This window comes from Tigriopus californicus, chromosome 5, assembly GCF_007210705.1.
Source record: "Tigriopus californicus strain San Diego chromosome 5, Tcal_SD_v2.1, whole genome shotgun sequence".
NCBI lineage: Eukaryota > Metazoa > Arthropoda > Copepoda > Harpacticoida > Harpacticidae > Tigriopus > Tigriopus californicus.
The window spans coordinates 4,587,750-4,614,457 of NC_081444.1; the positions used below are offsets into that span (position 1 = coordinate 4,587,750).

The 26,708-nt window shown below is 48.3% G+C and overlaps 2 protein-coding genes across 2 annotated transcripts; both read left to right on the top strand.

Annotated features, from left to right (window-relative positions):
- The first annotated feature begins 1,148 nt into the window (after positions 1 to 1,148).
- LOC131881110 (E3 ubiquitin-protein ligase HECTD1-like) lies at positions 1,149 to 12,228 on the top strand. The gene is given in 6 exon segments (XM_059227879.1): positions 1,149 to 1,494; positions 2,965 to 7,230; positions 7,309 to 7,654; positions 8,015 to 8,212; positions 8,493 to 11,609; positions 11,694 to 12,228. Coding segments are annotated over 6 exon segments (8,319 nt in total). The 5' UTR covers positions 1,149 to 1,284; the 3' UTR covers positions 11,876 to 12,228.
- Positions 12,229 to 13,160: 932 nt separating this feature from the next.
- On the top strand, positions 13,161 to 14,090 carry LOC131880728 (forkhead box protein O1-like). Its single transcript, XM_059227421.1, has one exon. The coding sequence runs from the start codon at positions 13,161 to 13,163 to the stop codon at positions 14,088 to 14,090; it is 930 nt and encodes a 309-aa protein (XP_059083404.1).
- The last annotated feature ends 12,618 nt before the right edge of the window (positions 14,091 to 26,708 follow it).

Genomic DNA, 26,708 nt, shown 5'->3' on the forward strand with positions numbered 1-26,708 from the left:
AAGGATGACCAAAGACACTAATACTGTAAAGAGGTGTATCTTTGCATTTGGCAAAGTTATCAGTTATATGAAATATTATGGCCAGAAATCGATATAGGGAACAACTCCTTGAGATATAAAGGCAATAATGACGATTGATTTACGGAACGTTGATTTTTGGGACGTTACGATTGTCATGTAGCACTCTATTGTGTAGTGACTAAGGAGAGAGGGATCCAATGACGACAATGGCAGGGTTGCCAAATAAGAGGATCATAGCCATTTTTATAGGTTTCCTGATTTCATGAAACTAGGTTGCTCCTTCCACACAAAATTAAGTCAAAATTAGACCATAAAATGAATCCTTGCATCTTAATCCGTACCAAATAAACTGGCCGTCACTCGTTTGGTCTATCAATGTAGTAGGACTGAGGCATCACTGGCAGGCCGTTTTTAGTTTGGCGTTACCTTCAAGGTTAAAGAGACAACTTAGACTGAGAGGCGTAGGGATAAGCAACTTCGGAACGAGTTTATTTCGGGTTTTCGAATTTTGAGTCACCCGCCAGGCTGAGGGTGGATCATGGTATTATTGGCTTACATATTCAACCTTTATGTCAACAATGGCGTTGCTAAAAAGAAACTTGTTCAAATTTGAGCCCAGGCATTTATTTTGTTGGGATGCTTACATGAATGCAATAATTTTTGGCTACCTTCCACATTGTTCGTTGCCCAATTGATTTTCGTGGCTAATGTTGATAAACATTATTCTCCACCGATTAGTTGGCGGTGCTCGGTTTTAAATTTGTGGCAAAATGTTTCAGGGTTTAGATAGAGACTTTCAGCGTTATTAAAATCGTGTTAGGTTAGGTTAAGTTCAAAAAAATAGCACCACCCACTAATCAGTGGAGAATAACGTTTATCGGGTATTGCTTCGCTTATTCCAATCTTTTTAATGCATACTAGTGTGGATCAAACCTACCCCTAGTTAAAAGGTAAAAAGGTCATTCCCGCCCGCCCTAGAACCGTCCTAGGCCCGCCCTGTCCCGCGCTTAACTCTCGTAGACCACGAACCGGAAACCGGTCTACCGCTTCCCGGCCTAAAACTTCCTCTAATTGAAGGTAATCAGGCCAAAGCCATTGATTGGCCACCGTGACTTGACACACACTCACCCCCAAGAAGACAGACCCCCCCATCCAACCCGAGGACCCCGAGGACCCCGAGGACCCCGAGGACCCCCCCGTCGTCGCCGCCCATCGCCCGCCCACCCGCTGTGGCTGGGATCCTCCACGCCCATCCAGCGCAACATGATGTCGGAGGTGGATCCCGAGACGTTATTGGAATGGCTGCAAATGGGCAGCGGAGACGAGCGGGACATGCAGTTGATCGCCTTGGAACAGCTCTGCATGCTCTTGCTCATGTCCGACAACGTGGATCGATGCTTCGAGAGCTGCCCGCCACGCACTTTTCTGCCCGCCCTGTGCCGCATTTTCCTGGACCAACAAGCGCCCGATCAGGTGAGCAGCCCATGGGCCCGCCCCGCCTACCTGGAACCGCTGTCCTTACTCGACACTTTTCACCTCATTGGAGCCCGTTAACGTAGTCAGGGGTCCAGGACATTGAAGTCGATGAGGTTCGAGGTAGACCGGAGGCTTGAACCATATCTGATCTCCGCGGCCTTTGGTCCGCCTATTGGTAGGTAGAGTGGTGGGTGACGTTATTCATCCAGATGGAAAGCCGCCCAGTTTCGATTGGCTTGGCCCCCTTCGAGGAGGTTAGTCCGATGGAAACGAGCTTCATGGATTGGCTAGCTCAGCTGAGACGTAACGCTTATAAAGTTACTTCTAATCTGAATGAACCTCCCCATTATCTGAGTCTGCCACAGCCGAACTAGAGACGCCCTCGATCACCCTCAGGGTGTTCGACCGATCCGTTCAAACCCCGTTGTCACGTTGAGTCCAATAGGCCAGACATCTGTAGCCATAGGCATGATGGGTGGGTGGTGGGCAGACTCTGGGTGGTCCAGCCCACCTAAGGATGGATGGAACGAAATTGGAGCTCGTATCCCGAGGACGATAATCCTCAAGTTTTGAAATGAGGAGTCGTAGCATCAATTCAAAGTCATGAACGGATGGGTTCGAAATCTGAAGGCTAAAAAAGTTGGGTCTGTACAGTGTTCAGCGAAGGTACGAAAGGGATTTGATACTGTACGTTTTCAAAAGCATTCATGAGCTTTGTCCCAACCCAGGATTTAGGGTCAATTCTAGTGACCATAGAGGCTTAATGTGCGTTTTGAGAGCACATTCAAGCCCTTGAGAATCCAGGCTAGTTAAAACAATGAAGTCCACTTCTCTTCTCTCTCGGACTCCTTCATTGTTTAATTTGCTTCCCTCTGATATTCGTAGGGAATACATAGGCCATTTTGATCCGGTTTCATCTTTCAAGGCAGACTTGGACCAATTTTTAGATAGCATTCCTGATCAACCATATTTTCAAGGACTAGCTCGGTCTGCCAACTCAAATTCGTTGGCAGACCAAAGATCATATAATATAAAAATTGAAAGGTAATAAATAGACGAATTATAAGTTTTCATTTTCATACTACTGGGGATTACATTCCCTGTAGCGGATAGAAAAGCCCGTGAAAAACCAAACAAAAAAAAAAGTCCGTTGAGTTGTCTTCATTTATTTACCTCGGATGGCAGCTCTGACAATGGAAATACCAATTCAAACAATGAAATTCCAACCAAAAATGTAATAACTTGAGCTCCAGCGTTTTAAAAACTGGCCAATAATGTCGGGCGGTAATGTCAGTGACACAAGAATAACTACCTCGCCCGAATTCCCTCAGACACATTTTGGGCCCACATAGTTCATTGATCAAAAGGCTGATTTTGAATTCAAGCGTTCCGGCCATGGTTCCGGCGATACGAAATGCGGGCTAGCAGTCTGTGTCTCCATGAGGATCAACTTCATTTCTATTCCAGGTCTTGGAAGTGACGGCCCGCGCCATCACCTATTACTTGGACGTGTCGGCCGAATGCACCCGTCGCATCGTGGCTGTCGATGGCGCCGTCAAGGCCATGTGTAACCGCTTGGTCATCGCCGATATCGTGGGCTCGCGCGCCTCCAAAGACTTGGCCGAGCAATGCATCAAAGTCCTGGAATTGGTGTGCACCCGCGAAGCCGGCTCCGTGTTCGAGAGCGGCGGTCTGGCCGGCGTGCTCACGTTCATTCGCGACAACGGCGCCTTAATCCACAAGGACACCTTGCACTCGGCCATGTCGGTGGTGTGCCGTCTGTGCACCAAAATGGAACCCACCGATGAGAGTCTACCCAATAGCGTGGAATGTCTGTCCACCTTACTTCGTCATGAGGATTTCCATGTGGCCGAAGGGGCCTTGAAGTGTTTTGCCTCCTTGGCGGACCGGTTCATTCGCAAGAACATTGACCCGGTGCCGTTGAATGAACATGGTCTAACGGATGAGCTCTTGAATCGATTGCGGAACGCCCACATCACCTCCAATGGGGCGGGACCAACCGCGCCGCTGACTCCCGCTATGGCTGGATTAAACGTGAGTGGCGCTGGATCGGGTTCGAATTTGGTGGATGCCGCTCATGCGGGTGGACCAGCGGCCAGTTCGTCGTCCATATCCACGACCATCAGCTTGTTGTCCATCTTGAGTCGAGGCTCCGAGGCCATCACGCATTCGTTACTCCGGAGTGCCTTGCCGGATGCCATTGAGCACGCTCTTCAAGGAGATGAGCGATGCGTTTTGGACACCATGCGCCTCACGGATTTGCTGTTGGTGTTGTTGTTCGAAGGCCGACCCGCATTGTCCAAGTCGGTGCCCAGTGTGTCCGGTGGGAGTGGCTCAACTTCGAGCTCGCGGATTTCCAGCGGCTTAAGGCCCATGGATTCTACGGGCGAGCGGACCCATCGACACTTGATCGATTGTATTCGCTCCAAAGACACGGATGCCCTCATTGAAGCCGTGGATAGTGGGAACGTGGAGGTCAATTTCATGGATGACGTCGGCCAGACTCTGTTGAATTGGGCCTCGGCCTTTGGCACCCAAGAAATGGTTGAATATCTCTGCCAGAAGAATGCGGATGTCAACAAAGGTCAACGGTCGTCGTCTCTACATTATGCGGCCTGTTTCGGTCGACCCCAAATTGCCCGCGTTCTACTGAGACATGGGGCCAATCCGGATTTGAGAGACGAAGACGGCAAGACTCCCTTGGACAAGGCCCGTGAGCGCAACGATGAAGGCCATCGAGAAGTGGCGGCCATTCTGCAAAGTCCGGCCGATTGGCTGTCCTTGGCTGGATGCCCCGAGACCACCGAAGAGTCGAACCAGGCCAACCGCACGAAAGAAGACGAGGACCGTGACGAGACGGCCTCTGAGGAAGAAGATCCAGGTCCCAAGGGTGACCCGGAAATGATCCCAGTGTATGTGAAGGCCTTGATCCCCATGTTTTGTCAATCTTCTCAATCCACCATGATCCAGACCGTCAAGCGGGCTAGTTTGAGCCTCATTAAGAAGATTATCCACTACTTGAACCAAGAACTTATTCAAGATGCCCACAACAGCAACCCAAGGTTCGTCGGCGACATCGTGGAGGTCCTGACTTCGGTCCTGGATAACGAGGAAGATGAGGAAGGACATTTGACGTGTCTGCTCATTATCCAAGATCTCATGAGCAAAGAAGACCAAGAGGGCGTGTTCCTGGAGCAATTCGCCAAATTGGGCTTGTTTCAGAAAGTCCATGATCTGGCTGTCGACGACATGGACGACGATATTTCATCCGCATCCTCATCCGCCAGCGGAGATATCATGATTGCCTCTTCGCCCACCGAGTCCACGCCCACACCCGCCATCGCCACGCCCAAAGAGGACGCGAAAGAAATCATTATGGGAAAAGGATACACATGGCGCGATTGGTCTTTAGCCCGAGGACGAGATTGTCTGTACATCTGGTCGGACGCAGCCGCATTAGAACTCTCCAATGGAAGCAACGGCTGGTTCCGATTCATTTTGGACGGAAAACTGGCTACCATGTATTCGAGTGGTTCGCCGGAAGGAAATTCGGATTCCTCCGACAACCGCGGCGAATTCCTGGACAAACTTCAGCGAGCTCGTGCCGCCGTCAAATCCAATGTGAGTTAGCCCATTTTCACCAAGGCCTCCGAGGACATCATCATGGTGGGAAATTGGAATCTCAGCTCCACCGAGGATGGCGAGTTGACCATCGTCAATTCTGACGGCTCCCAGCAAGCCACCAGCCTTAAAGAAGATCTCCCCGGATTCCTGTTTCAGTCGAATCGCGGGACAAAGCACTCCTTCACGGCTGAGACATCCTTGGGGCCTGAATTCACCACGGGCTGGGCTGGGAAGAAGTCCAGTCGACGAATGCGAGGCAAAATGGAAGCCGTCAAGCAACGGATTCGAAGCACTGCCCGAGACATCTACGATAACCACTTCCGGGAGGCTCAAGCCAAGCCCCGCGGTATTGTGGCCACTCTGGGAGTGATCGTGACCAAGATCGAGGGTGCCCTTCATCGCCAAATGGTGAACAACACCAGCAATGAATGGAGAGAGAGCTTAAAAGAGGCCCTGATCGAGCTGAGTGCCATCTTGGAGGATCATAGTAAGGTCTCGGCCTTTGAACTGCATAGCTCCGGCCTGATCCAGGTGCTCTTGAAGCTCTTTGCCACTGTGGGCACGAATGAGAACCGTAAATTGGCCAAGAAGTCGGCCAAGCTGCAGCGTCAACGAGTCGAGGTCTTTCAAGATCTCTTCCGAGATCGAGTGGTGGATGGCGACAAGGTCATCTCCCCGGCCACCGAGCTCATTCGGAAGCTCATCGCTGTCCTCGAGTCCATTGAGAAGCTTCCGGTGTTGTTGTACGACCAAACCACCTCTGGTTATGGGCTTCAAATCCTCACTCGTAGGTTACGCTTCAAATTGGAACGCGCCCCGGGTGAGAACAATCTCATCGATCGGACTGGCTGCACATTGAAGATGGAACCTTTGGCCAGTGTCAAACAACTGGATAGGTTTCTGCTGAAGATGGTGGCCAAGCAATGGTACGATCACGATCGGTCCACCTTCAACTTCATCAAACAGATCGAGGAGAAGCGCCCGGTGAGTTTCAAGCATCATCACGACTTTGACGAGAACGGTCTGTTCTATTGGATTGGATCGAATGCCAAAGCATCCTCGGAATGGGTGAACCCCGCCCAATATGGATTGGTGGTGGTAACCTCGAGTGAGGGTCGAAATCTCCCTTACGGTCGATTGGAGGATATCCTAAGTCGGGACGTGGCGGCCCTGAATTGCCATACCAATGACGATCGACGAGCTTGGTTTGCCATTGATTTGGGAATGTGGGTGATCCCGTCTGCTTACACGTTGAGACACGCCCGAGGATACGGACGCTCTGCCATTCGATCTTGGCAGTTCCAAGCCTCCAAAGACGGCATGAACTGGACCACTCTGGTGGATCACACCGATGACACGAGCTTAAATGAACCAGGATCGACCTCCACTTGGAGAGTGGCCGTCGACATGAACGAACGACAAGGCTGGCGTCACATTCGGATTCAGCAGAACGGGAAAAACGCCTCAGGTCAGACGCATTATTTGTCCATATCGGGTCTTGAGATTTATGGCACCATCCATGGAGTGTGCGATGAGCTAGGCAAGGCTGCCAAAGAGGCCGAAGCCAACCTCAGACGCCAGAGAAGACTCATGCGAACTCACATCCTCAAGCACATGGTGATCGGGGCGCGAGTGTGCCGAGGTCTGGATTGGAAATGGCGGGACCAAGATGGAGCTCCTCCCCGAGAAGGCACAGTCACTGGGGAGCTCCACAATGGCTGGATCGACGTCACCTGGGACCATGGAGGAGCCAACTCCTATCGCATGGGCGCCGAGGGCAAGTTCGATCTGAAATTGACCTCCGGCCTCGACCTCAATCCCACATCGATTGGTAGCGGAGCGGCTACCGCCCAATCATCTTTGGGAGTGTCATTGGGCGCCACCCAAAAGTCCCAGTACACCTCGCCAGCCCCCAAAGCCGAACCAACAAGTGCCCTGGGAGCGGGCGTCAAGTCCACGTCCAGAGTCCAAGGCTTGAAGGCTAGTTCCACGCCAAGTTTGAGTGAAGGACAAGAGGTAAATCCTCAAAAGCCTCTGGCTGAGTCCTTTGAACAAACTGTCTCTGCAGATAATCTGAGTGCCCAACAGGTATTTATTGAGCCTTTAAACCGAAAGTCATGTACTCTCACTAATTTTACTAAGACACCAATTCATTTACTTTTCCAGTCCGCGGAACAAGCCAATCAAGTCGTTTTAACTGAAAAGCAAGAGACCTCGGCTAAACAAGCTGCTGAGACTGTGGCTCAATCGGTTTTATCGGAAGCCATCTTGAACATCTCGGGTGCTTCTTCCTCGTCTTCGTCGGCACCTCCCATTAGTCAGACGCCGAATGCACCGCCCCCAAGATATGTCAAGAGTAGCTCAGCCTCTTCTTTCCAATCTTTGTCCACTAGGGATAACGACAATGAGCTTCTTCCGCCTCTGTTTGAAGTCGTGGACAACATTGTTCAAGAGGACGCTGAAAACGATACGGAGATGGTGTCAGTTGAATCAGGGAATATCTCCGCCACAGGTTAGTCTACCATTCTTCCACCACTGAGTAATGAAAATATTTGACGGTGATAAATTCAAATGGATACGTCAAAATTCAAAGCTTGAATTTTTTGGGACAGATTTTGGCGTCAGGCACCAACGCTATGAAATGCTTTGAAAGTGATTTTTAGATGTTCAGTCACTAAATAGTCCAAATCATTTGATTGCATTGGATCGTAGACTTGACCAATCACTCCTCGATGCCAAATCTTGTTCCAGAGAGCTCAAGAATCTAAGAATAGCATGTCCAGTTGAACTTATCGCCATGGTTATTTGGTAGTTAGGAGTGCCTTGAGAGCAGGCCAATTGTTACCTTCCCTCCCTGATTTTTTTATCACAGCGAGGGCCAAGATGAACAATCACCCTCTTGGACCGTTCAGGTCGAATATTTCGAGCTTTGAGGCCCGTCTCGACCAGGCCCTGAGTCAAGCTTGCGGGATCGATGTTGACAATCTCGCTCTGAGCTTGTCCCAGCAATTGGCTGCATCGAGCCGCACGTCCATCGGGTTGGGCCGTGAGCTTCCTCTGGTCCCAAGAAGTGAGTTCTTAATTGTAGCTTGCCAGTGAGAGGAATGGTAGTATTAGACTACCTTATACTACACCACGCACACTGTCCCTACCAGAGATAATGAGAATGTATCTATGTCCATGGTGTTCTAAGATGATTCAATTGAGCGAAGGAACAAAGATGTTTAGTGCTATCTTTAGTATCGCCTCTCACTCTTAGTCGTTGTGGCTTTATGGCTTCAGCTTAGACATAGAACATGTTCCTTTATCAATTTTCAATTTGTGATCAAAGACTGTTTCTAATTCAACAGACTCGTCGGAAACGAAGGCCCCGGGTTCCAGTGCTCCCTTGAATCCCGAAGAGATGCTAACCATGCCAGGTGCCAATCCAGGACCAGCTCTACCCCCTCCCACCTCCCGCGATCATCTTGAAGCATCATCGGTTGGTCGAGGGCGCTCAAGGGCTCGGAACAACGCCAACAACCCAATGTCTGAATCTCCAGGCTCGAACTTGTCCTCCAAGCCTACGTTTGTATCCTCAAAACTGCTCGATTTTGCCGACCTCTCCACAGGGGAGATGAACTTGGGCTTTGCCGATGCCAGTGCTTGTCCCATGACCTCGTCTGGGCAGCAACAACAACAACCTCAGCCACCCGTGAAGGCCGCCAGAACCACCTCCAATCCCACAGATGTCACGGATAAAAAGAACTCCGCCAATATGAGTGTGAGTGAGCCCAATCTCTCGACACCCGAAGCTTCGGCCGTGAGTCTCTTGGAGACGTTCGCCGCCGTTGCTCGACGTCGATCTGGCACCAACACGACATCCATGGCCTCCACCAACACGGTGAACAACAGCAGAAATCAGTCGGTCTCCTCGAGTAGCGGGTTGTTCGGCACTCCCAAGTCGGTATCGAGCTTGGTGAGGTTGGCACTCTCGTCCAATTTCCCCACGGGACTTCTGAACGCTGCTCAGAGTAATCCCACACTGAACTCGGGGGTCCTCACCTCGGGCTCCAATGATCCCAACAGTTCTGCTCCCGTGGTCAGTCTTGGAGGAGCTGGACTCGCATCGAATGTGGTCATGTCAGACACGGATCAGGTGTCTTTGGAGGAGTTTTTGGAGTCCTTCAGGGATACATCCTTGTTAGCAGACTTGGAAGAAGATGAGGACCTGCCCGATGCCGAAGACGACAATGACGACGATAACGACGATGATGACGAGTTTGAGGACAACTTTGAAGAAGAGTTCGAAACGCCCAGTGGTCACACAGTGACTAGTAGCACCACTTCGTCATCCACCTCAACCCGTGGATTGTCCCTGGGACGCAGGAAGATCTGGGACGACGAGCATGTCTTAAAGAGAAAATTCTCGGCGCTGATTCCAGCCTTTGATCCTCGGCCCGGTCGGACCAACATCAACCAAACCAGTGACATCGAAGTCCCATCCCCTGATAGCATCTCGGCCGCTGCAGCCTCGGCTCTTGGTATTTCTGACACCACCGACTCAAAGAAATCCGAGGCTGGCGCTCCCAAGATCCATCTTATGCTCCGGGGACCCAATTTGCCGGGGGTGAGCGACATCGAAATTGACCTGACTGAGCCGGATTGGACAGTGTTCAAGGCCGTCCAGTACATAATACAGGCTTCAAACATAGGGAGCAAATCCGAAAAACTGCGGCGTGTCTGGGAACCGTCCTACGTCATTGTGTATCGAGAGGTCAAAAAGGGCCCGACAAGTGGGAATGACACCAACGATGATGACGTCCCTCGACGAAGTTCGAGCTCGACTTCTAACCCGTTCCCACAATTGTCCATCCTGAGTCCGGGACAATGCTCCATGGACGAGGTTCTCCAATTGATCCGACAGCTTTATCTCATCAACACGGTCAATCCCGAGGGTGAGGGTCTCACGAATCAAGAGAACTACAACTCAAAGAAAATCACCAACAAGTTGGTTCAACAAATCCAAGACCCATTGGTCCTATCGGCCAATGCCATGCCGGATTGGTGCCAAGAGCTCACCTTCTCTTGTCCAATGTTGTTCCCATTCGAGACCAGATTAATATACTTCCATTGTACCGCCTTTGGTGCTTCAAGAAGCATCGTGTGGCTTCAAAATCAGCGCGATAACAGCTTGGAGAGAAGCCGAGGCTCGTTGGGACGAGGTCGAGAAGACATCCACGAGTTCCGTGTGGGACGAATCAAACACGAAAGAGTCAAAGTCCCAAGAGGGGATCGTATCCTAGATTGGGCTGTTCAAGTCATGCGCGTACACGCTGACCGGAAGGCGATCCTTGAAGTCGAGTTCATCGACGAGGAAGGCACCGGTTTAGGTCCAACTTTGGAATTTTTCGCCCTCGTGGCCTCCGAGCTTCAACGTAAGGACCTCTGTCTTTGGATGTGCGACGACGTACACGTCAATCACGAGGAAGTGGACATGGGCGAGGGGAAGAAACCACCTGGTTTCTACGTTATGAGACCCACAGGCCTGTTTCCGGCACCTTTGCCCCAAGAGAGCGAACTTTGCGAGAAGGTTTCCAAATTGTTCTGGTTCTTGGGCGTGTTCTTGGCCAAGACCCTGCAAGACAACCGTTTGGTCGATCTGCCCCTTTCGTACCCTTTCCTGAAGCTCTTGTGTCAAGGCGAAGTCAGCTCATTTGTCAGGGAAAAGTCTTTGATTGTCCAACAGAACCAGGCCAACGAAGACGAGCTCATGAGCTCCTCCATGTATTCGATCGTGTCGGAAGAATCCGAAATGGACTTGGCGAATAAGGTCGGCGACAAGAGAGAAGAACAGTCTTGGTTTGCCCCTCTCCTGGGACTTGAGGATCTAGCTCAAATTGACACGGATCGGGGAGAATTCCTCAAGCATCTCCAAGAAATGGCCGTTGAGAAGCAGAACATCCTCGCCAGTCTCGATTTGAGCGAGGAGGAGAAGCAAACCAAATTGGAATCCCTCACCGTGCAATATAACGGGCATGAAGTCGGACTCGAGGACCTCGGCCTGAACTTCCAATACTCGCCTCCATCCAAAGTCTATGGCTTCGCATCCGTCGACCTTGTACCCAATGGAGAGCACGAGGCGGTCACCATTCATAACCTCGAGGACTATATTCAATCCACTTTGGAATTCGTGCTCCACGAAGGCATTCGAAAACAAATGAACGCTTTCCGTTCGGGCTTCAACCACGTGTTTCCTTTGGACAAATTGGGCACCTTCAACCCCTTGGAGGTCCGAACCATGATTTGCGGCGAGCAATGTCCCATATTCACCCGTGAAGAGATCATTCGTTACACAGAACCCAAGTTGGGCTACACGCGAGAGTCCGAGACTTTCCTGAAATTTGTCAACGTGCTGGTCAGTTTCACAGCCTCAGAGAGAAAGGCTTTCCTTCAATTCACCACTGGATGCTCCAGTCTTCCTCCAGGTAGGTTTCTCATCATTGGTGAAAAAGCTAGGTTATCTCCTATTTCAAATGACATCCAATCTAATCTTTGTTCTTGGATTTCAGGCGGTTTGGCCAATTTACACCCCCGTTTAACCCTGGTCCGGAAGATCGAGGCGGGTGATGGTTCCTATCCTTCGGTGAACACTTGCGTTCACTACTTAAAGTTGCCCCCGTACTCGACGGAAGAAATCATGAAGGAACGTTTGCTCGTTGCCACCCGAGAAAAGGGATTCCATTTGAATTGATGCGGGATGTCACTTGTTGGCCCAGCGAACTATTTTTGTGATATATTTACCCACGATTATTGCTAATACTTCTACTACTACAACTACCTTATGTATAGTCATCTTAAACAGGTTGCAGGAGCTTTGAACAAAGAAATTACAAACAAAAAAGAAAGAAAAAAAACCACACCCCAATGGGATATCTTGATTCCAACAAGGATGATCGACTCGACCCAGGGTGAATGAGCATATGCGATATTGAATCCGTAACATCCTAATACCCTTACGTCCATTGCATTGGAAACGGTCTGGATTGCCAATGTGTGCGTGCTTTTTTCTCTCAAGATAATAAACCTTCAAACTGCGAAAAAGTTGCTCAATCTCTCCTTTCCGCATCGACCGGCCATTGGATTATTCAGAAAGGGAAAAAAATACAAGCCTCTCTCTCTCCTCCTCCTTAAAACAGCCCCTTCTAGATCCCTCACTCCCTTCATCCCAAGGACTCGTTGCCTCAAGTGCCTCCTCGTGATGGGCCACATTCTGAAATCCTGGCGTCCGGCCTTCCGCCACTTGAACGGTTCTTTTGCCGCCCAATCTATTTTCGGAACTTCCATTTTCGGCGAGCGCGCTTTTTGTCCTTCAAGTCCTGGTTGGGACGTCGCGAGCCAGTCAACGGCTGGCCCGCCGGCTCCTCACATCCATTCCCCTTTTCGCTCGTTCGTTCCCGGTTCGGTGCCTTCGTTCGCTCGTTCGAGGAGTGCCGTCCGAGTGACTGATTCTTGTTTCGCCTCGGCGAAGGCGCGTCTGGCCTCGTGGAAATCAGGGCCAGGGGAAAAGAGCGGGAACGGTGGTGAGGAGGTTCTCACCCGCCCACAGGGACCACCATCACCATTCGCGAGGGTTGATCATGGTGATAGTGGACGAGGTGGTGGTGGTGTTGGATGTCGAGTGAAGTAGTCGACTTTAGTCCGTTTTGGTCCCGTGACATGGTCGAAAGTGACGACGTGCTTCCCCTCGTTGTGTCCTAGTCGATTGCTGATGGTGTTGTTGCCTGAAGGAGAAAATCCACTTCATCGGACTTGATCACCTCAGGTTCCCACAGGTGCCCCCCCCCCCTCCGCCCTTCTAACCCTGAAAGAGAGTAGAGAGAGAGGAAGGGAACCTCAAAGTGTGCTTGGGCATTAATGCCCGAATGAATTAAGGGACTGGATTGGATTACGTTGATGTCAGCATGTTAATGAGCCAAGTGTCAAGTATTGAAATTGCAGTTCAAAGAGAAGCGGCGATGTTGCCTTTATAGTTAATCATGATGCAAGAGCATTTACTCGAGAACTCTGTGAGTGTTGGACCCGGCGGAGTGGACGCCGGACAATTTGGATCCTCCGGTGGATCCCTCCATCCCTCCCAACACCAAATGGAACATTTAAACGGCATGGGCTCACATGGGCGGATCTTGTCCCCTCCGCCTAACGCGTTAGTCGACCATCCCCCACCTTCTTGGCCAATGGATGGCAACCCTCCCCCACCCAACGGCATGGAAAGCACGGCTGCCTTCATCATGGACGCTCAAGCCAACAGTGTGAACAATGGTGGAAGTCGGGGTGGGGGCGGGGGTGAATCTCCAGCCACTTCCATGAGCGGTCCTCCCGAGGTCTCCAGCTCAGTGAGTGAAGCCACCCTCCTCGGAGGTCCCGGATCGGACGGGATCGGGGGCCCACCTTCTTGGCCAATGGATGGCAACCCTCCCCCACCCAACGGCATGGAAAGCACGGCTGCCTTCATCATGGACGCTCAAGCCAACAGTGTGAACAATGGTGGAAGTCGGGGTGGGGGCGGGGGTGAATCTCCAGCCACTTCCATGAGCGGTCCTCCCGAGGTCTCCAGCTCAGTGAGTGAAGCCACCCTCCTCGGAGGTCCCGGATCGGACGGGATTGGGGGCCCCGGGGGTGGGCCTGGAGGAGGTGGGCCCAATGCCAATGCCAAGAAGAGCTCCTCGAGGCGAAACGCCTGGGGCAATATGTCATATGCCGATCTCATCACTCAAGCCATTCAGAGTACGCCTGAAAAGCGACTGACCTTGTCGCAGGTCTATGAGTGGATGGTCCAAAACATTCCTTACTTCAAAGACAAAGGTGACAGCAACAGTTCAGCCGGATGGAAGGTAAGCAGTAATGTATTATATATGAAATTATATGCACTCGTTGTGCATGTATATGACAAGGTTTGGGGTTATTGATTGAATATTGCTGAGTTTTCTCATAGCATTTCAAGGGCCAGGAAATAAGTTAGAGGGAGGACATTAGGAGCGCTAGCGTCTTCTGGACGATTGTGACCCAATCTCGTGATATTGCTATTTGTCTATCTGGCTTCTCAACGAAAACCAGCTCGCACATTAATCAAAGTAATGAGACCTTGTGCATTCTTAATTCTACGTAGGCTTTGGGGTTGTTACAAAAATCGTCAAAAAAACAAAGAAATAATCTCATATTTTCCTTCGCAATGGAGTTGTGAAAAGAAATGCGCTTCCTGGATCGGCGTTTTGAGACCATTTGTATGGTACAAAATCGAAAGTGGTTGTTTGCTCTTAGCTGCACAAGGATACAACCATTTCAAATCAATGACATTTCTCCAAGGCAATCCATTTTGGTTGGCTTGAAGTTTATCAATGTGGAAGCATTCTAATTTGACCAGTTTCAGGAAACTCTCATGTAAATTACAAGGAAAGCTGTTTTCCCCTACTCCTGTATTGTTCCAAACCTTGTCCAAAATCATCCTCGCAGTTCCCTTTTGCCAGTCATGAGTGGATTGCCATATCGATGTTCAATTAAAGCCTAGTGGTTCCACATTTCCTTCTACCATTCGCAGAAACTATAGCAAGGAGTAGTCCATGTCATCATGAAGACATTTTTTTTCAAAAGAATCCCATGCGTATAAACAAATGTGAGGGCAAGCAAGCAGTTTTCCTGTTTCCAAGTTTCTTTGGAGGGTACATGTTATTATTCCCCATCGGCCCAAACTCTGTTGGCACCCGAAAATCGTCACTGAGAAGATGAAGACAAACTTGGATGCTGCTGCTGATGAGGTTGGCCCTAATTTGATTGTGAGTGTAGTATGAGTTTCTCCTCGGCTGATATCCTTCCCAATTAAACCCCATTGACATCACCTCTGTCAAGAACCCTCGCGTGTGTTTGGAATAGCCGTATACTGTAGCAGTATTTGTCCAGCTCTCATGGAAACCTTTGGAGTGAGGTCAAGCTGCGCTCGTTGGCTTTTCGAGCAGTTTCCAAGGGGTCTCTTGATGCAATTCCGAGACGAGAATGCCTTTCTTGTCGAGGAAACTTGGCAGAAACGTCTTTCCAGTTGTCAAACCGAGAGAGTGACCTCTTAATGGGCGCTAAGTGCTTCCTTGCACTTCCAGAAAAGCAACTCCATACAGTGTATACATTGGTACTATTCTAAGGCCCGCTCCTGCCGTCGATCAGATCAATAATAGTCAGCCTTTGCTATGTCCGTACTACGAAAAACAAAAAAAAGGCATACAGGTCAAGGAAGTCGTAATGGCACGGGATCCGATAATCGGGTTCTAGACGGGCAATGGCAAGGCCATCATGTCATGAAGGTGCAGGAGTTCAAAAGTCGAAAACAATAATATTTGTACGCGAGGATATAGTACAGAAGTCAGTCGTAACCCTCGTTCCTTCGTTCTTCCCCCCCAAACCACCAACAAGCTCCAGCGAATGCTCTTCTTTTTTTCCCCCTGAGTACTTTTGCCCTCATATCACACGTGACATAAAGAAAGGGAAACCGATTTTGACTACTGGACAACAGATAGACCAGTCAAAAGTGAACGAGTTGATTATGAAGGTTGAATTTGGATCTCCACTCTTGGTTTAATTCCAGTTGATTTCGAAAATGAGGCAAGAGTTTTTTTGGGATTAAATTGTAATTAGAGAATGATTAGGTTTGTTATAAGCCTTACTTGTTCAGCCAGAGGATTTTGATGGCTCGTTTAGCTTTGAAAATACTCAGTGGAGGGGGAATACGTATATTAGAATGACGCTTTCGTTTGTTTATAACCACTGAAAGTGCTCTCTAAGCGTATACATACAGTTATGTAGAGCCACAAAGCCCGTTGGGAGCTCGAAGCTCTCTTTCTCTCTTTTCTTGGTCAGTTCTAATGGCCACATTAAATATGAATGGGTGCATAGTGGCAATCAAAAATGTGGCTGGCTACAATAAATGTCTTATTGATGAGCAATGAAACAGGCACCATGAATGAAACATCAAATTTCGTGGACATGTACCCTCTCTCAGTGTTCATTGCTCACCATTATGAAATCAACAGCAGCTAGGGATTGAATAATTGCACCCACAAATGACAATGCGAAAACGCCCCCTAACAACAATAATCGCACTATTTGATTGTACTCTCACCCGAAATTATAGACTTCAGGTGCCGAGGCCATGATTTGCAAATTAATGCCTGGCCTTATGAATCACGGTAATTTGGCAGAGTGCCTGCCTGGGATTTGATGTTGATCCGTGATATTGCGATCAGCTAGGTACTCGGGTTTGAATCCCAGACATGACAAATTATGCAGCAACACACGTTGATGACTTGAAAAAGGCGAGGAAAATGACAAGATGGTAGGCATGGGCAATTGAAAGCCGTGTTCAAAATGACTCGGAGAAAAGAGATGGAAGGGTTGAGCTCAATTTTGATTCAATGATAAGAGAATCCTCTAAAATTTGAATGACAAGTCGTCTGGATCTAGTTGAAAGGTTCCGAAACGGAGGCACTTTCTTCGTGAAGAAACAGTTCTACCCATCTTACGCAACGAACTACGTGCTTGTATTTATGGCCAGAAGAAGGCAACCAATGACCGACCGTCATTGGTTGAAGGGAAAGAGGGGGGGGGGCATCTTGGTTATTCCAATATAAGTGTTTTTTCCATGGAACCGAATCGATCTATTCCAATTCCTTTGAGGGTCCATCTCGGAGAAAAAAGCCCCCAAAATCCATCCGAAGGTTCTAGCCTGCTTGGCGGTCCCCCCCAAGGGGATAAATGGGGGGCTCAGAAGAAAAAAGAAGGGGGTCCAAGCCATTCTATGCAAAGAGTTCATTGGGATGCTGCCCTTTCTCACTGACTACGTAGCTTGCCAGGTCTGGTGAGGGTGCTTTTATGAAGAACATGGTGCACTCTTAATGGTGCCATATTGATTTTAGGGCGAGAAAAAAAAAAGAGGAGCGAGAAAAGATGGTGGCCACGTTCAAGCAAGCAGAAGCCCGCTTTCGGTTGGTTCGTTTTATGGTAAGGCCAGGAGTAGATAGCCCACATGGGCAAATGCCGTTGCGGACCTCTTCTTTTTCGTCTTTCACCCTTTGAACACAGGGTCAGGCATAGTTGACTTACCAGAGCAGGTCCTCTCCTATTACCTGAAATGATGAGCATTGATCCAATCTGAGGTATTGCTCTTAATCCTAATTTTAAGGCTCTCTCAGACACACACTCGCCATTGGATCTCGTAGCTATCATGTAGAGTTTAGTTGCGCCCAACCCAAATCAAAGCAGAGTTGTTTACTTCATACATCCGTCATTGAAAGGGACATTTTACCCAGCTCCCAAGGAGGACCCAGGACAGAGTCAGTCGACAGTCGACAGTCGGGGGATGGGTGTTCAGGGCCACAATCCAACTGGTAAATACGACAAGGCAAGCAACTACGTACAGAAGGGCTGAGGACTAGGAGCTCTGGGCAGATGAAACCCCCCTCGTCATCCCAAAGAATGCAAGTGTTGCCCTCTTCACAGCAGGGTCGCCATTTGGGTCGTGGCATCTTTAGTGGCTCGCTTCAGGGTGAGAGATTTGATCCCGTCCAGAGCAGCCCTGAACGAAGAGATGATCCGAGACTACGATTATTTTCGATGTCGTTGGGTTGAGCAAGACAGAATGTGTCCATCCAATTCAGAGATGTGGAATCCCGGAGAGTTGTCATTAACAGAGCTGCTGGTTTGATTGGTCTGGGAGATTGGGGACGACGAGGCGGAGAAGCGGATGGTCGTGTCAAGGGACACAATTACACTCGATATTAAAAAAGTGTGTCCAAAATATGCGCCATTTCCGTTGACTCGTGGATTTCCTTGGTCTCTTTGGAACATCCATTCCGGGGGCTTTGGCACCATTTCAAAGGGAACGCTCGCTTGACAAAGGAAGCCCTTTACTCCAAATGATCCTATTTATCGTAAACAACTTCATCATCGCCCAAGACGAGCTGGAAATTTCAAGCGGGAACAATGCTCCTCACAAAGGCTCAACCAGCCATATTAATGACTCCTCAGCGTGATTGACCCAAGTAATTGAGTGTTCTCTCGGCATCTTATAGGTGTGTATCCCCGAAAGATTCTTCCCCACAGTTCATTCCTCCTGCCAACCAAGCCACCAAAGAGATAGATAGACAGTGCGAGATTCGAAAGGCACATTTGCTCTGAAAGTAATCGAAGACCCGAAAATGGAAAACACGGGAACGAGTCGGAGGTTTGAGAAATGACTTTCAAAATGGCCTAGATGTATACGATCCGGGAACATTACCAATGTTTCTCATGTTCCTGGCAACAAAAAAGGAGCCTTTAGGATTCACTCACTTTATTGGAAAGCCGAGATTTTCGCCTCCTAGGGGTTTACCAATCGACTACTACCTTCACTACCAAATCGTTCTGACGAGCATTTTTGAAATCCTCGAGAAGCGTCTTCAAAAACATGAAGCCGATAAATCAATTGAATTAGGATGAACCCCTTCATTCCTCTAAGAGCCCCGTCAAAGCCACAATAACGCGAATCAAATATTAAGCCTCCCCCCAGAGTAATGACCATCTTACCTTACTTGAACTAGGTCCCGTTTTAACAGAGAGGTCCTTCTTGTTCTGAATACGTACATTCGTAAGCAACAGGGTCCAATGTTCACCGTCCATTGTCCATTGTTCCCCACTACGTTCCTTTAGCGGACGTAAAGCGCCGACAAACTCGAAATGGGAATCCTTTGGATGATGAGTTAGGTAACAATGGTGACCAACTGACCATGCATAATGTACATTGATATGATACTCCGCGTGTCAATAGGGGATGGATGGATCTGAAAGGTGACATGGATCCCCTAAGTCGGTCGTAATCGCCAGCTGTTGTGAAGGTTGACCAGGGAAAACCCGTTCAAGTGAGGGAAAGTTGCTGCGGATGTACTTGGGAAGGCGAATATGATGATTTTTTTTTTGGTGAAGTAATTAAGCATAATGATGGCTTCCACCCCGATTTCTCACCATTATGAAACCTTATTTACTTAGAGTGGCTCTCCTCCGAATTAGAAGGAAGACGGCTCAACATGGTGCTTAACTCATTGTCTCGAAGCGTCTGCGAGAGACGAGAAAAACGAAACACTTATTGGTCTGGTACCGAAGGTGTCATTATCCGGGGGAAAAAAGCTAATGACCTGTTTGTTCTGGGTGATAATGGAGATTATAGGATGGATAAGACCCAAAGGAGTCACGGGTCCCTTGTGCAACAAATGCATGTGTGAACAACTGAACATTCATATGGATTGGCCCAGAATCGAGGTTCCACTCAAGCCTCCTGAATCCTCGTTTTAGAGGTCGCTTTCTTTCAATTTGGATTTTCAGTCAAGTTTCACTCTCATTCGCACAGAACAAACAGGAGCGTGTTACTTTGACTTGTGAATTCATGACGGAGAATCAGGGCGCATAAATGATGTTTGTTCTTCGACTCGAACTTGAGCTTTAGAAATTTCAACAGTTCTCAAAATGTGCTACTCTAGTCCAAGGGCTGACGAATCCATTATAAAGCAATTAATTCCTTCAAATTCCCACACCCCCTATCTCTATCACCTACTCTCTCACTGGCTCTGAGGGTGTCTCTTAACACTGTAAACCTGACTACCAGAGCAACGCATGAACAACCCCTTGTCCAAAGTCATTGTGATCAAGAACAGGAGCGATAATAATGCCTGAGGAAAAGTCGGAAAATCAAGGGACACCATTTCTTCTGTAAAGTCTTTTCCTCCACGTTCAACTCGTACCTTCACTCTACTGCACTGTGTCTACCATTCATACGGAGAGGGCCATACGTAATCCACACGTTCACCCTCCACGTCGTCAGTTTTCTAGTGCCCATGAATACGCAAGACGTTTCAAATATCTCAACCCCCGCCAACGTATGACGCTCCCATCCTCTCAAGTATCCAATGTGCATGCTGGAGATCCGTCAATCTGTTCTCTCGAGAAGCTAACCCATTCGACTCTCGGACGATCGTGGAATTTTTGATCGATTCCTCGAGCCCGAATGTCGGCTATCAACAAATTTTACCTCAAGTTCAAGTATGTCTTGCCCACGTGTTTTGGCACCCCACCCCAACCCCCCGATCCAATACGCACACATACATTTTAGCAGAGTGCAAGGAAAGGAGGAAGAATCATGCATGATGATGATGATGATCATGACGACGACGATTGGGGAGATCACCTTTCATACGTACTTGAATTCAAATGAGGCTCGACAAGCCATGATTTTGCGGGAGCTTGGTGGCCATGTGTCCTAAGGAAAATCATCCCTGTTGTGTGGTAGGTATGGGATTATCGCTGATGTCCTCAGAGGAGTCTTGCAAAATCACTTTCACGTACCGACGTTCGAAGGTGCAGTTTAAATAAACCACGGCGATTTAACCCCAATTCTGGAGGATCATGATGAATATGAATCCCGGACGTATTCTCCGTAAACATACAAGGGGTTAGAAGGAGCAAAAAAATGAATGTTCGCAGACTTCTGCTTCTCCTTCGGCGGCATTTTTTATGTGATGAGGGGTGTCCCAGGTTTGCGCTTTATGTCGCCGAAAAGGCGCTTTGTTCTCCAGATTAAATTGCAATAAGCAGCCACCATTTTGTGCCGAGTAACGACGACATTACAAGCCAACAACACTCACTCACTCATATTCTACAAAATTTTCATTGCCATGATACATGCTTCATGACTTGCCCAATTTACCATTAAGTAGGTCCCCCTGGCCCATAAACCTATTCAAACATCAAATGGCCACTTCTCGAAAAAAAACCGCGATCTTATGAAATAACATTTTACTCTGGCTTGTCGCATACACGTGATTTGATTTTTTATAGTCTTCACTAAAAGCCAATTCAATTCCACGGGTTTATTTGAAACTAGGTAACATTGGATATTATGCCATGGGCCTGAATTCATTCTCACAGTGAAACAAATCAAAATGCATGCGGGGAATTGCCTGAGCATGATGTTTCAGATTTTCGCGAAAATGCCCAACCATAAAATATGTGTATATTTGATAGACACGACGACCTTACACCGGCTTCTTGCATACATGTAGTTTGTGGTAGACTTGTATCCCTGGGTCTTCAAGGTGGCAAATACCGCCGTGATTGGCTAATTACATTTCATTACTGGCCAATTGGGCTCTGTCGTTGGCTGGTTGGTTGGTTGGTTGGTTGGTTGGTTGGCTGACTGGTTAGTTGGTTGTGAGATCATAATGTAGTTTGATGCGGAAGAAGACAAAGTAAGTCGGTCCCAGGATCTTCCTCGACCAGAACCGGGAAATATCTGAACAAATTTTTCGTCCTTCAATGACTTCATTTGCCAGAAATATTAAAGAGGGTAGCAGCAGGAACAGCACCAGCAGCAGGAGTGCTCAGTCTTCGTCTTTGTGGCCCTGCCGCCTTCATCAAGCCAGTCAGTCTCCAGGAAACCTACCTGCACCCCCAAATGCAAGCAGAAACCTACCCCTGGACTGCATTGAGCTAGAGAACACTGGAAGAGCCACCCTCATCATTCGCCGACATCGCTACTCGCTTCATCCATCCAACCATCCATCTATCCAGGGTGTCGTTCCGTTCTTATGGACGATGTAGTTGTGCCACCACTAGACGTCGTAGGTACTTTTAGGAGATGGTGGCATTCTGCGTCGTATTGAACCGAGTAACACAGCTTGTATCACAAGACGAACTACCCCCGACAATGTTTTCGTCACCAGGATATACTACTACGTAGTGCATGAATAGATCTAATAGCTCAACGAGTTCCGATGGCAAATCCTCTGCCATATATTTGGGAACTCAATTAAGAAGCAGGGTTTTAACTAATTATGGCCTTTGATTGTGCGGATTATTTCCAATCAGAGGCCACTTGTAAGGGTTGAACATGTGCTTTGGACCCAAATTCCGTTGGAAGTGGCTTTGTTAAGGGGCAAGTCTCGTCTTCGGTCGCAATCACTCTTGTTACTAGCCTGGCCATCAAGGCTTTTTCACAAGGTAAAAATTTCCTGGGCCATAGACTCTATCGGCAGGCCAGTTAGGCTCAGCCAAGCCACCATCCATCCAACCAACCAACCAACCAACCAACCATCCAACCATTCTCAGCCAAAACTAACCAACCATCCAACCAACCAACCAACCCCCACCCCCACAAACCAGCATTGCTTCATGAGAGGAAAAGATCAGTACAGAGAAAGGCTGGCAACCCCTTCCAAGGCAGCCAATCTCCGCTTGCCACCCTGTGATCCTGTACTAGCACCCTCGACCATGATATATTCACCAGAAGGAGTCGTCCTAGCGCTAATACTTCAAGTCTAGAATTTGTCTTTGCCATGGATATATTCAATCTCGTCGCCAATAGAATTTCCAACGAGCGAGAAAAGAGAGGCAAAGCAAAACTGAGGCCAAACATGTATGAATATTTAACAACGTCATGGGTTGAGTGGAAATCCCACAGAGGAAAAAAGAATGGTAAAGAAATTACAAACTGGGCTCACTTTGCGAATAATGGTCAAGGTCAAGCTGCGATGGAAAAATCCCCAGCTTCGCTGTTAGTGGGGGTGGTGGGGGTGAACTCATTTCCTTGTCACCCTCCGAAATGATAACAGTTCCTAGACGAACTTGCTCCAGATCAACAGAAAAACAACTTTCAATTTCATTGGAATAAACCACCACCACCACTACCAGTCCTACCACAATCACTCGGATGGATCCTTCCTCTCTCCAACCAAGGAACCAGCTTATTTTCACCCCTTGCTTACTTACTAACTTGCTGGCATGGCTTGGCCAATGAAGTTGGCCATGATGTTGTTGCTGTCGTTGGTGGCAATTGCCACTTGCTCGATCCTCGTCTTCGTGCCTCCATGACTCGCGAGCATGTCTCCTGATCTGCAGACCGGTCTGTGCGGAATCGGAACGAACAGCGAGCAACGAGCTCCATCCAGCTCAGCACAGCACACAAATGAGCCAGCAGACTCAGGGAGGCGAAAAAGGAGGAGGCTCTGGAATCAGAGTTCCGCGCAGACGACAACGTCGACGATTCGTGCCCAGTCTCTGCTCTGGAGATTCCAAATGGGGCTCTCAGACTGTCTTTGAAGCGGCGCGAAGCTGATGGAAGTGGACGCCTGCGGCAATGTCGGGAATGTCGTCACTTACGTTGCGTGGGGCTTGGAACTGGAAAAAAAAGAATCCACTCCCTGGATGGGGCAACCGAACGCCTGGCCAAGCAAGCAAGCTCTGGATCGAAATACGAATCTTATTTTTAATATGAGAAGGTGACTTAGGATGCAACCAAAGTAGAGGGTTGCTGAGGATCGGAAAGGGGAGAGGATGACATTCTAGAAATTGCAATCCAATTCATCTATATGCATTACAGACATAATAAGGATGTTGTTCAAAATAGTAAAAAGATCTTCTTGTCAGTTTTGAAGAAAAGTCTCTGCATCTCGAACTGTTCCAAACGCCTGCATTGAGACTGACAGTGATCAAAGCAACAGAATACCCCGAGTATTTCGACAAAGGCAAGATTTTTATCACATCGGGAGAAAAGTCTCATATTTTTATCTCCCAAATCTTTTTGTCCTACGCCTCAACCCATTCTCAAGCCCAGCGCTCAGGAAATCTTCTTTCCACCTCCTTGGCATTATTGAGCTCTCCAGCCAATCCTTCCCCCCCTTTCCTCTTTACCCTACCTATGATCCTGGTTGGGCGGCATGGTCCAACTACTGCCAATGTGTATGGTCAATCCTACCCACCCAACTGGGATCTACAATTGAAGCTGTCTTGAGCCATTGGGATTGTCCAGGTACCGTTACTTTCCAAAGATCGTTAAGAACACTTTTCCCGGGGGTCTAGGGGTCGGTCTCACGCTTTTTTGGCCCAGCTTCCAGCGACTCTCGGCGTCTAGACTATTTTTAGACGCTGGCTGAATAGGTGGCTGGATGGATACAGAGGGTCTCCCCGTCCCTTTGCCCCGTTTCTCCTGTACCCCCTCAAGTATAGTAACCTGGCGTTGGTGAGCTGACTTGCAGGGCTTAAGCTGCTGGGGTTGGCTGGGCTTTTTGGGACTCAGCAGGGCGTGAATAGAAAGACGCGATAGGATGATGAATAGTCTGTGACTAACGATAGCTCATCAACATTACTTGGACTATCCCATCCGCCTTTCTTCTCGCTTGCCCTGTCAATCCCGACCCTCTAAAAACACCCCTATCACCGTACGGTTATACTACTCACAATAGCCCAATGATCCAATGGACCCATCCAAGGCATGCATTTCGAAGATTTGAACCTTCCTTGAATCCCTGAAATTATTGAATGCTTGATCAGACACTAGAAGATTCCATCACTACTAACGCCTGTTGCCACTAGCTTCGACTCTCTACAGGTCTACCTTTCAGCTAAAACAAATCCCAATCCTTCTGAAAAGAGCGATTCCACGTAGATTCTAGCGCATTAGTGCCAGCTAGCTGGGGTCTAGCCAAGCATGAACCAGACTGGTCTGCCCACGCTGACCGGCTGACTGACACAAAAACGAACGACCAGCCAGCCACACCATTTGCCAACCGTTCGCGTTACCGTTGCTCATCTTTAAATGCTCTCACACATGAACAAGCAGATGATTCTGTTCAAATATGTCAATCTTTTGTTTGGCGAGCTCATTCTACTCGTCTCCTGGCATCGCTCAAAGCAGTGTGGCCGATGATTGAAGCGAACGAGACTGGCAGACAGGAATTCGAATTAATGCGCCGATTACAGCTACTTTCAGCTTCAGAGGGGCCAGCTAGCAGCTCTGTGACTGAGAGTGGCTACGACGAGGCCAGTCAAGTTAGCTGCCCTGCAGATAATGAGAGGGCAACATGGTCCGATGTTAATGATCCATGGGGTTGAATTACCGACTTGTTGCCAAAGATGACAAATTGTTTCCCTTTTAGCTTCTATCGGGATTACATTAGATTTTTCACAAGATGCAAGTGACCAGGGGGAAAAAGAAGGCAACTGCAATTATGTCGGAAAAAGGCCCTCAATGCGTCGTCGAATGAGGGCGATTGTGTGTCTTCCTGATGTTGTTACGCAGATCCACTTGCATTCACATGAAATCTGCAGTTCTATCCTGGCTAGTGCTCTTGTTGTTGGGTTCGTCTCATTCTTATTTTTGGGACTAGAGATCTACGAAAACCTGGATGAACTCGTTTACAAAAATATGGTTTTTTTCCAAATCGTTCTTTCGTGATATGTTCGGGACAAATTACAAAGGATCTGGCCAAAAAAAGGGAACCACCTCGGCCTAGAAAGTGTCGGTTCTCAGGACTAGCTTTCTAGCGTCAAGTGACTTCTAAAATGTATTCCTTGCCAATAACAACTCTCGCTCCTACTTCGTGAGACTTTTCTCCGGGTTCCGAGTACATTTGACTTCTTGTTTTTGTCTCAGATAATCGTAGGGGGAATCCGACGTGTACGGCGCAATCATGTTTTTTCGGCCTTCCCTTCACGGGGAAACTTGGAGCATAGATTTGGATTTCGAGGAAGACTTGCTGAGGAACCAGCCAAATTTACCATAGTTTCGGGTTTGATGAAATACATAAGCTTATATATCTTAGTTCCTGTTGAAGTTCTGTTTTAATGAAACGAAAGAAAATGGCTGGAGAGAATTGATCATTCATCTGATCTGGGATTGATATCGATGAGAGGTCCAAAACTCTCAAAAAAGTCCAAAGCTAGTGAAGAAAGGACAAGTCGGAGGGCATAACCAGCCACCTTGTTATTTTTCACTTGCGTCAAAATATTTTTCTGTACGCAAGACCTATTTGACGCAAAATGAGTGTCTAGCCAATGGAGGGAGACCAAAGGTTCGAAAAAACACCTTCAAGCTATAAGCATTCATTTTTTAGGGGGCGTCCTTCTCAGGTGAATCAATCCAAAAGTGGGATTTCGTTATAGAGGTGTGTTGTTTTTCAACTAGACAAGCAGAAAGCTTGGCGCTGAAAAGTGTCATTCAAACTCTGATTTCGAATTCATGAAATTAACCAGTGCCATCAAGTTAGATTCAGGTTGTTCTCGCTCAGGATCAGGTTTTCTGATCCACTTTCGTTGGTCCCCAGGTTCTCAATTCCTGGTTTTCCCCTTGTTCCTTTTTCGTGGATCCCTCTTTCTCTCCCGATTGAAGTCAATCCTCTTGGAACGTGCTTACATTGCTGCGGTTCTGGAGCTCTGAAGATAACCTCTTTCAGACGTTCAAGGGATGCCGAGTATTCACTGAAATTGACGTGGTACAATAATGAACTCATCCCAATCATAGATTCATCTCGTTGGTAATGAATGATTTAATATTGTGAACTCCATGTCCAATAACGAGTGAAATCTTCATCGGATAACGTACTGATTTACGCAACCCTGACTTGGAACGAGACGGTGTGTTCCGAAAAAAACAAACATGTTTTTCTCTCCAAAGTCTGAGGTCCTTCAGAGGCCTCCACGCTAAATGAAGATTGTATGAAGTAGAGGAGTCGGGAGGACCA

Bases quoted from the DNA above. Each gene is read 5' to 3' on its own strand.
- LOC131880728 (XM_059227421.1), top strand. From the start codon at position 13,161: ATGATGCAAGAGCATTTACTCGAGAACTCTGTGAGTGTTGGACCCGGC.